The 11283-nt window shown below is 36.1% G+C and overlaps 1 protein-coding gene across 1 annotated transcript in view; it reads left to right on the top strand.

Annotated features, from left to right (window-relative positions):
- The first annotated feature begins 6087 nt into the window (after positions 1-6087).
- RRP15 (ribosomal RNA processing 15 homolog) overlaps positions 6088-11283 on the top strand; it is a 48852-nt gene continuing 43656 nt past the window's right edge. Inside the window, exon 1 of the mRNA XM_051998287.1 lies at positions 6088-6253. Within this exon, the coding sequence (XP_051854247.1) occupies positions 6106-6253 (148 nt within the window). The 5' untranslated portion in view covers positions 6088-6105. The remainder of the gene's footprint in view (positions 6254-11283) is intronic.

The following is an 11283-nucleotide window of genomic DNA, read 5'->3' as shown; positions in this document are numbered from 1 at the left end:
CCTCAGAGATCTTGAGTTTCTTTTGGGAAATAAGAGAGCTAATTAGCCACAGAGACTGGAGTCTAGGTCTCCCAACACACAGATTCTTGCTCTTTTCATGTCAATCAGAATGGCAGTTACGCCTCACTATTTCATGGAACTGTAATCATTTCACTGACAGAAATCACAACTCCTTTGTACCTCAGCACAGGGCCTTTGAGAACTACTATAATCAAAAGTACTCATCCTTTTTATCCCATAAAAAACTTGCTTTTTATATATTTGTTTGCATGTTGTCTCCTCCATTAGATTATAAGCTCTTTAAGGCAGGGACTATCTTTTGTCTCTTTTTGTATCCTGAGCACTTAGCACACTGCTGGCAAATAACAGGCACTTGATAAGTGTTTATTGATTGATGATTGATTTATCCTGGGACCAGAGTCTCAGAATTGATTTAGGTTAGTTCTCAAATGATTGTTACAGTGTTTTCCAGGTTTGTAGGACATGCCTGAACTTGTTCTTTTTTAGATGAGCCTCTGAGAACCCAGAGAATCTTCCATCCTATTATATGTCTTCAGAGGGAGTGGTGACAGTAATATGCAAGAAATTAGAAAGTAATACCAGAAAAACAAATGGGAAGCAGTGTGGAAAAATCCTGATTTGGAGTCAGAGAATCTGGGTTCAACTTCCAGCTTCCAGCTCTGTTATTTTCCTCTGTATGACTTTATAAATCACTTTACACCTCTTTAAACCTCAAATTCTCATCTACAAAATAAGAGATTTGGGCTAGATGGCCTTCACCTTTAAGTCTTTCACCTCTTTTACCTCTAAGTCTAAGACTTATGATCAGTGAGGTCTTTAATTTTCCCCCTTTCTACTTTATTGCCTTGGTCCCCCAAATTCTAATTGTGCCCCTAGACTTTCTTGAGTTTTTTTTCTTTGAATCCTTCTTTGTTGCCTAAATGGGGATAAATAGTTTAAATTCATTTTTTAGTTTACCTTACTATTCTCATCTGCCAAATTGTGTAGTTTCATATTATATCATATTGCACTTAGTGAAATAGACCTAAATGCATGGAGTTTTCTGATGAATATTATTAGAGAAGTAATATTGCTATTCAAACTTCTATTGAACAGAACTCTATGTTCTAAATCAACCTTTTTTTTCTTTCTAAAAGACAATCATTTTTTTCTTTTATTGATTGCCTTAAAAAAAATTGTTCAGTTATTGCCTTCACTTTTATTTATGTTATTACTAGTATATGGACTATGCTATTTCAGCAACTTGCTTAAAGGATTTCAAATCTGATTTTTAAATGTTAGATTTTTAAGCAGAAAAAAATATGTCTCATCTACCTCCTGTCATTAATAGCTAGAATTCTAATTCTTAGCATTTTAGAATCCCTAATGAGATTTCATATTCTTAAATGTTTAAATGTTATAAAGACATCTTAATATTTTGTTTTTCTGCATGGTTCAAAATCAAGTTTAGGAAACTATTTATTAGGTGCTAACTTATTGTTCTAAAGGCACTCTGTTAGGTGTTGGGGTTACACAGAGTATCCCAAATAGCTAGTTCTTACTTTTAAGGAGGTTACATTATGATGGAAAGGTCAACATGTACACAGATGAGTAAATAGTTACAAGGTTATTTAAAAAAGAAGAGAACACCATTACCTGGAAGGAAGGAGATATAGACCAAGGAAGGCTTGGAAGAACTGAGTCATGAATAATAATAAATATTCTGACAGTTTTTGGTAAGAAGTGAGTATGTTAATGGCATAGAAGAAAATCTTTGTGAATGCATAGATGCAGGAGATTCTTATCAAGTTTGAAGAATATCTAATGGCCTAGTTTGGCTATGATGTAAAGGTGTGAAGAGGATCAGTAAATTGAAATAAAATAAAATAGAAATAAAAACTAGAACCATGTTGTGGAGAGATTTAAATGACCATTTGAAGAGTCTATATCTTACTCCTGAAGCAATAGTGAGCCAATAGATGTTTTCAAGCAAGGGAGTGATATGGTCAAACAAATACCTAAGGGAGTTTATATTAATTGGTATATGGCAGATGAATTGAAGATGGATGGGGAAGAAAACAATTTGGAGGCTTATTCAGTAGTCAAACTGAGTGGTGAGGAGGATCTATACAAGGGTAATTACCTTGTGAATGTAGTGAAGGTGACAAATTTGGAAGTGTATTGGGGAGATAAATTAGTCAAGATTGGAAATGAATTAGATATGGCAATTGAAAGGGGAAGAAGAGTTAAACATGATTCTAAGTTTATGAACTTGGAAAACTGGGAGGAGAGTGTTGCTCTCAGCAGAAATAGGGAAATATTGAGAAGAAGGAGAGACCTGCTAGTGGAAGATGATATCTGAATTTTAGACATACTGAGTGTGGGATGTCTGAGACATTTAAGTAGATGGACAGGTAGATAATGTCATGGGACTGGAATTCAGGAAAGAGACAGATGCTGGAAATGTAGATTTCTGAATTATCTTCATAGACAGGACACTTGTTTTGCATTGTGATGGTAACCAACCCCAGGGTGGCAGAGAGCACACTGTCCCTCAAAACATTTTTGTGCCTCTATACTGATCTTTTGAACATTAGGAGGAGATGACCATTTTTATGACCATTTAAATCACTGACTGTGATAGCTTGCACCATTTTCTTATGCTTAACACAAGGAGAAGCCTATCCATCTTATGTGGAGACATTCCTTGTGTCACCCAACTTGTGACCCTGTTGACATATTGCTTATTTTAGTTTACAAATCACATGCCAATTAATGGAATTATTCTGTATTTGGTATAGCTATTCTGGAATGAATGACCATCTAATCCTATAAAAATAAGGCCATGAAAGGAGAAGGCATTTCAATGCATGAAGAAGATCTGAAGTTCATTTCATTAGAAGGAACATGAATGAACTCTTTAATAGAGTGCCATCAGTTCAGAATTCTGCCTATCCCTTTTATTGTAGGTGAAATAATTTTAATCCCCACAGCAGGAAGGGAATTATTAGACAGAGAAAAATTACAGATGGTGGGCATAATTGATGGGGAAAGCCTCCAGCCAAATGATAGGAAATGGGATTAAAGGCACAAATATGTGGGTTAGTCTGGGGAAACAGAAAGGCTACCTCTTCTTCAGAGTCTAAAACAAAAGAGAAAAACATAGGGAAAGATGAAAGGAATTTTAAAATCAAGAATGGGGAAAATAAGGGAATTTATAAAAAATGGTATTGTTTTACTATTATTATTAAAATAGCATGTAAAAGCTTCAGCTAAGAGACAAGGTGTTGGACATGGCATTGGGATTTTGAGGAAAGAGGATATTTAAAATACATATGTTGGGAAGTAGAGGGGTTTGAAATTAAGAAAACCTTCCTAACCAAGTTGAATGGGCTATCTCAGGAAAGAGAGGATTTTCCCTCATGGTGAAAACCTAAATTCAGGTGAAGGTTAGATGGCTATTTGTTGGATAGTTTTAGAAAGATTTGTTTTTAGGTATAGCTTGGACTAGATGGCCTCTGAATTCCTTTTCTAATCATGAGATTCTAAGATCTTTTAAATCTTATTAATGATAAATCTGGGACAGAACCTAGATCTTTGATTCTAGTAGGCAAACTGTGCATCTGGGTTTAGGTTATTAATATCTAGCTTTTTATCCTTTTTTTGTCATTTATTTAATCAATGTAGAAAGTCCAATGATGAGGGAATTTTGTCCATTTATGTAGATGAACCCCTGATCTCTCACTTATAGTCTTGAGCTTGTTGTTTTTGTTTGTTTGTTTGTTGTCATTTCTGCTCAGAGAATCAAAATAACATCACCATATCAGGATCAAGGTAAAGTGTGTCTGATTGGCTGATTAGATTAATATGAGCTCAGAAGTTCTACCAGAGGTCAGGCATAAATAGTCCATGGGAACATGGTGAACGGATTCTTTAAATACGCACATTGCTTTTTTCTTTTGAGCTACTTCAATTCTGTTTGCTCAGAGAATACAATACCTTTTCTGATGAGGGCACAATGCTATACATATAGCAAAAAATGGCTAGGCATTCTAGGCCATTACTGGAAAAAGTCATTTATTTCATCTAGGCAGGTAGATAGATAGAATAGTAGACTTGGAGTTAGGAAAAACTGAATTCAAATAAAGTCCAACACACTTTAACAAGGTGTGTGATACTATGTAAAGTCACTTTTCTACCTGCCTTTCCTCATCTATAAAATAGGTTTTCTTCTTAATAGAATCTACCTTAAAGAGGTTTTCTGAGGAACAATTGAGATAATCATTGTAACATTCTTTGTGAATCTTAAAGTGTCATATGACTTCTGGATATTAATATTATAAAGTGTATTATGATGGGGAGAAGAGATGAAATGAGAAGTGCTCAACTGTAATAAGGGAAATGGGTGTGTGTGAAGAAAATAAAGGTGGGAGTCTAAGGTGAATAAATAGAGAATGGAGGGAAAAGAGATAAGAATAGAGTGGAGAGATAAGAATAGAGTGGAGAAAAAAGAGAAGGGATAAGAAGTGATTCAGGGGACACAGAGAATAGGAAAGGCAAGCAAAAGAAGAGTGGAATAATAATAGTAATATTAACTACCACAGTATTAAGAGTTTTTATTTGTCTGATCAGCCACAGTCATTCACACTGTAACTTGACCCTAATATAGTGATGTTATTTTGATCCTCTTCAAGAAGGAAGGACAAAACAACCAATAATAACTAGCATTTATGTAGCACTTTAAAGTTTCCAAAACACTTTATATCTCCATGAGGTAGATAATAATTGAAGAAGGTAGAAAGGAGGGAGCCAAGAAAAGAGAATCAGTCATCCAAAAAGCACTTTATCAAGTGCTTGCCACCAACAAAGCATCCTATAGCTTACATTCTAATGGTGGAGAAAATAGGCAAATGATTTTGTATTTACAAGATAGTGTAAAATGGGAAGTAATCACAAAGGAAAGTTACTAGAAGAACTCTTCTTCATTTCCTCTTAAAGTCATAGCCTTCCCTCTGTTGATTATTTCCCATTTAAATATTATGGGTTGCTTCTCCCTTTTGACTGGGAGCTCCTTAAAAGTAGGGCCAGACTTTTTTTTTTTTTTTTTTTTTTTTTTTTAATCGTTCTTTTTGGGCAGCTAGGTAGTATAGTGGATAGAGCACCATCCCTGAAGTTAGGAGGACCTGAGTTCAAATCTTTCCTCTAGACACTTAACACTTCCTGGCTGTGTGATCCTGGGCAAGTCACTTAACCCCAAATGCCTCAGCAAATAAATAAATTGTTCTTTTGCCTTCCTTTATATCCTCAACACTTAACAAGCTCTCCTGGGAACAGTAAGACTTAGTCAATAGTCAAGAAATTTTTGTTAAGAACCTAATATATGCCATGCACTGTGATAATCACTGAGGGTACAAATATGAAGACAGCCTTTGCCTTCATAGACCTTACAATCTAACGGGGGAAGATAACACAACGGAAAAATGACAAGTAGTGGGAAGACAACTCAGTGAAGTCAAGAAAGGACAAAATGCTAAATGAATAAATATATATTTTTACAGAATCATAAAATTACAGAATTTACAGAAAAATATATTTACAGAAATTTACAGAATAAACCACTCCGGGAGATGGATTTATAAATTAAAACTAATAAGCGTTGGCTGACTTAAGTGTTAGTTGACTGATGGGGCAAGGGAAAAGGGAAAAGACCAGGGAAAGGTCTCCAGAATTGGGACAAAATAGAGTAGAGTAATAGGTGAGAAGGTAAGAGATAATAAAAAGAGAGAAGAGATGGTATTATTTGGTGGGATAAATATTCAGTTTGGCGAGAGGGACAAGAACAAGGGGGATGCTGGAGGGCGGGGGGGAGGAGGAGGCGAGGCAGAGGACGTACTCTCGTTTAGCTTCTTAGAGCCACAAATCTTTAAGTTAAAGCAGTGTATTAAGTTGACTTTGGGCGCAGCCGCACTTTTCTCCTTTCCTCCCCGCCGTCTCCGGAACCCAAGTCCTGAAGCCTGAGGTTCCACAGAGTCCGGAACGAGTAATTGCAGGCACTCACTTCCGCCGAGGGGGACTAATTCAAAGGAACTTCCGCTTGGGCAAAAAATGGCGGCTACTGTTTCAGACTCACGTGTTGGTGTTGGGAAGAAGCAGAAAAAGTTACGGAAGAGGAAGAGAATGAAGATGGTAGAGATGCCGTTGTCGTCTGAGTCGGAGCCGGAGCAGGAGGAAGACAGTGTCCCCGGCCGCCGCGGTAACGGGGCGGCTTGAAGGGAGCGGGGACAGGGGTCCGGGATACTGGGCAGAAAAGCTCAAAAGGGAACTATATCTGGGGGTCCCAGGCTTGGGGACCCCCGAAAGTGGAGAAAAGGAATAAGAATAGAAAAAAAAAAGAGGGAGGATAACCTGTTATCTTGGTTGGGAATACCAGCGGGAGGTCCTGGAAGAAATTATTTCGTCAGTTGGGGTAGTCCGACCGCTGTGGACCTGGCATTGGAAAGATCTGAGTTCAAATCCAACCTCAGACGCTTATTAGCTAGGTGACTCCAGAGGAATCGCTTAACCAGTTTCACAGTGTTGTATTTTAAATGGGAATTAATAATAATAGCTCCCGGCCCTAGAATGCATTCTTTCTTTTTTTCTCACAGAGTTCCTCTCTTTAAGGTATGGCTCTTGTGCTTGAAGTAATTTTTGATTTCTCCTCAACTGTGTGCACCTTTTCCCCAAATTATTTTGTATGGTTTTTGTTTGGTTTTTGCATGCAAACTATTTTTCGTGGTTCTTTTTTACATGCTTATATGTATTTCTATAACTAGATTACATTCTAATGGAGATGAGAACAGAAAACTATGTTTTTAAAAAACATTTTGTATGTTTTTACCCCAATCTCCATTATAATGTAATCTAATAGATATTCTATGGGGATGTAAGCACTTTCCTTGTATGTTTCCAGGAAAGTAATGGATACTTAAATACTTATTGATTGATGTTATGTTTAGGTACTTTGAAACCTTTAAGTGCTGTATAAATATTAGTGGTGGTTGTTATTAGCCACTAACACCCAGACAGCTCCTTCTTTATCACATAAGTTTTAACAGGAATATTAAGGGCAACTGAAAAGGATTGATGCTACTTTTAATAGCCTATGTAGGGAAGGATAAAAGCAGAGCCAGGGAAAAAGTTTTGGGCACCAGATAAACTTGTGCACGAGGTGCACACGCGCGTACACACACACACACACACACACACACACTCATATTCTCATATTCCTTTGCTCATGGTGTTCTATTCTTTGCTTATTTATATACTTGAGGTGATTTTTCTGTTATATGTCCTAATCTGAATGTTATGTTTAATGCGCATTTATTTTTATATAGAAAATAGGTGCTTTTATTATCCCCATTTTTACAAAGGAGGAAACCTAGACTGAGAAGTTAAGTGATTTAGCATTTATTAAATACCTTATATATAAAGAACAGTGTATCTAGGTTGTAGAGGGCTGAAACTCTGAATCGGACAAGATGGCACTTCAGGCTACCTATTGGATGTGAGATAAAAGCTCTGTTAGCATATGTTTAGATGATGACTCTCCTCACCATTGGTGCTTGCTGAATGTTTGTTGGTGAGATAATCTTAGTCAAGGATTGGAGGGCAGAGGGAGAGAAGTCAGAGACTTGGCAGCAGGAGGAGGAGGAGAGTGGCTGGAGACTCTGGACTCCAGAATCGAGGATTCAGCTTTGGCAAGCCACATGGCAGCTTGCCTGCCTCCTTCACTTCTCCCTCTAAAGACCAAGGACTTTAATTTATCCTGACTCTGGCTGATCCTGAGACCCTCTAGGGAGCTAGCCCAGTCATTATACTAGGTAAGTGATTGAATAAATGAAAATACGTTTATTAAGTTCTCACTTTATACCAGCACTGACACTGGAAATACAAATACAAAGAGCAAATTCAGTCCTTTTTCTCATGGAGTTTACTTTTTCATGGTAAAGAAATGGTAACCTAAGAGATACTTTGGTCTGGAGAATTATCTCTTTAGAGTGTTTTGACAAACCCCATCCTGCTTCAGTAGCAAAGTTGATTTGGTCATCTTTGTAGTTACAGTAGTAGTAGGCCTCTCAAACTCAACATGTATAAAGTAGAATTATGTTCTCCACATATAGTCAATTCTCAAATTTTGTTCTTATCTCCATATTTCTGATATGCATCTACTCTTTATTAAGTTACTGCTTTTCAGGCCCTTACGTTTCTTTCCTGAACCATAGCAGTAGCCTCCTCATTGGTCTTTCTGTTTCACTCCAATGCATCTTCTATATATTTGCCAAAATGATTTTCCTAAAGTACAAATTGGACCATGTTATCAAGGAACTCCAGAATCAAAGGTTAGAATCTCCTTCTCTGAGTGGAAAACTAAAGCACTTTGCTAAGCTCTAGAAATTCAAAATAAGATAGTCCCTTCTTTCACAGTCCACATTCAAATACTGAAAGGGCATATGGAAAATATCAACTGTAGCCCCAGTTGTCTTTAGGATACACTAGCAAGTAAGTCAGGTGACAAAACATCTTCATTTAGATCATTCAGTAAAACTATATTTGTTTAGCTTTTAAGACGCTTCACAAACTGACCCCATTCTATCTTTCCAGCTACTACCCAGCCAAATTGGCCTTGTTGCTGTTCCTGACCTGTTTTTTTCATCTGCCTTTTCCCTTCTAAAAATCTACAAAGTATATATGTTGTATCTTTTATGTATTAATAATGTGTCTCCAAAGTTTTCAGTTGCTAGACACATATCCTATTGAAGTCAGTGACAAAAGAGAAAGGCCTATTATACCCCAGAATATTAATAGCAGCACTTTTTTGTGCTTTGTGGCAAAGAACTGGAAACAAAATAGGTGCCTATTGATTGGGGAATTACTAAATGAGCTGTGATATGCAAATATAGTGGAATAGTTTCTGTGCTGTAAGAAATGATAAATGTTTATGAAAGGTAGAAAGAAGGGGTATGAAGTGAATTAAGCAGAACTAGTAAAATTGTAAACAATAACTCTTAATGATGTAAATGGAGAGATCAGTAAAGCATTTAAAACTGAATGACCCACAAAGTAGAAATGAGAAGGCATTTTTCCCTGCTTTTTTGTAGTGATGGGAGGATGGTGGAGAAGGATACTGCATGTGATGTCAGATCTTTTCAGTATATTGGTTAGTTTTGCTCAACATTTTCTTTTCTTTCTTTTTTTTTTTTTTGAATAATAGCTTTTTATTTTCAAAATAAATGTAAAGATAGTTTTCAACATTCACCTTTGCAAAATCTTTTGTTTCAAATTTTTCTCCCTCCACCATCCCTTTCCTAGACAGCAAATAATTCAATGTATGTTAAACATGTTCACTTCTTCTATATATATTTCCACATTTATCATGCTATACAAGAAAAATCAGATCAAAAAGGGAAAAAAACAAAAACAACAAAAAATACTGTGATCCACACTTAGTCCCCATAATCCTTTCTCTGAGTGCAGATGACTCTCTCCATTATTGGAATTGCCTGAATCACCTTATTGTTGAAAAGAGCCATGTCCAGAATTGGTCATCTCATAATTTTGTTGTTATATAGTGTTTTCTTGGTTCTACTCATTTCACTTAGCATTAGTTCATGTAAGTCTCTCCAGGTCTCTCTGAAATCATCCTGCTGTTTCTTATAGAACAATAATATTCCATAACATTCATATACCATAACTTATTTAGCCATTCCCTAACTGATGAACATCCACTCAGTTTCCATGAACTTTTTCTTTCTAAAAACAGTTTTTTAGTATAAGGAATGATTCCCTAGAATTGGATAGGGAAGAGATATATAGATGATATAAAACACACAAAGAAAAAAAATCATCGAAAAAAAAAATGTAATCTGTTTGAGGACAAGAAGCTATTTCACTTTTGTCTTTGTATCTGAAGACCTTAACAGTGCCTAGTACACATTTGGTACTTATTAAGTACTTATTGATTGATTGAATACTTCTGTTATGAGCTGTGAACTTAGACAAATACTTAGTTTCTCTGTTGGTTTCTTTATTTAAATTTAAAGAAGAATATGAATTTCCTATTATGTCTTATTTGAATGTTATGAGTAATATTCATTTATATGCATTTAAAAAAATGGAGATATATCAGCTAGAATTTTTTCCCCCTGAGGCAACTGAGGTTAAGTGACCTGCCCAGGGTAACACAGCTAGGAAATGCTAAGTGTCTGAGGTCAGATTTGAACTCAGGTCCTCCTGACTTCAGGAGATGCTCTATCTACTCACTGTGCCACCTAGCTGCTTCCACATTACCTAGAATTAAAAAAAAAAAAATTAATAAGAATGGAATCAAAATAACTTTTTACTGTATTTCATTTTTAGTTCATTCCAGATGTTAATTTTGGAACAATCAAAATCTTGCTTGCTGTTGTTTTCTAGTTTTTTGACTTTGCACCTTCTGATCTCTCCTTTATTTTCCTGTGAAAATTTGCAGTGATTTATCAAACATTTATTGAAAATAAGAAGAGTTTGTTAAAGTTGGTTGTAAAAGTGAACCTAAGTCTTGAAGCAGGTTCTTCAGTGAAATTCAACCTCTGGCAAGTCCAGTCATGCTGGAACTTTTTTCAAGTACAGGCCCAGTGATGGACTGTATTTCTGTTTTTCTAGGATCAGCATAGCTAAGTTTGAAGAGGCTTATCATCAGGTTGGCTGGAGAATGATAAATTTGAATTCTTGAAGATCATCTTCCTAAGCTGTATTGAGCTTGCAATTTATATTGCTAAAGGGGAGCACTACATTGACAAAACTTCGAATACCCGAAATGTTGAAGTATGAAGAGGTGGCAGAGGTGAGGCTTCTCCCCCTCCCACCACTCTCTAGACAGAATTGAAAACCAACACATACTTGAGGTCTTAAAAAAATGTGGGAACCATGGGTCTATTTGAGGGTCAAAACCCTAGCTCGTTAAGAATTACATCAAGTTTCATTATTGTAAAGTGTCTTCTCATATTTTATCCTTTAAACTTTTCTGATCCTAGTCTATTACTAGCAAGTCCCAGTACTTGTCTCATTATCAGGAGCAATTAGATTTTATTTTACTTTTTTTTTTTTGCTCTTGTTATTTTCCCTTTTGTCCTTGGCCCAAATTTTTTTTATAAAGTTTTTATTTTCAAAACACATGCATAGATAGTTTTCAACATTCACCCTTGGAAAACTTTGTGTTCCAAATTTTTTTTCCTTCCCTCTCTTCCCCTAAGTCCAGTAATC

Source organism: Antechinus flavipes, chromosome 4, assembly GCF_016432865.1.
Source record: "Antechinus flavipes isolate AdamAnt ecotype Samford, QLD, Australia chromosome 4, AdamAnt_v2, whole genome shotgun sequence".
NCBI lineage: Eukaryota > Metazoa > Chordata > Mammalia > Dasyuromorphia > Dasyuridae > Antechinus > Antechinus flavipes.
The sequence above is the reverse complement of the archived record's forward strand: the minus strand, read 5'-3'. Positions and strand labels throughout refer to the sequence as shown.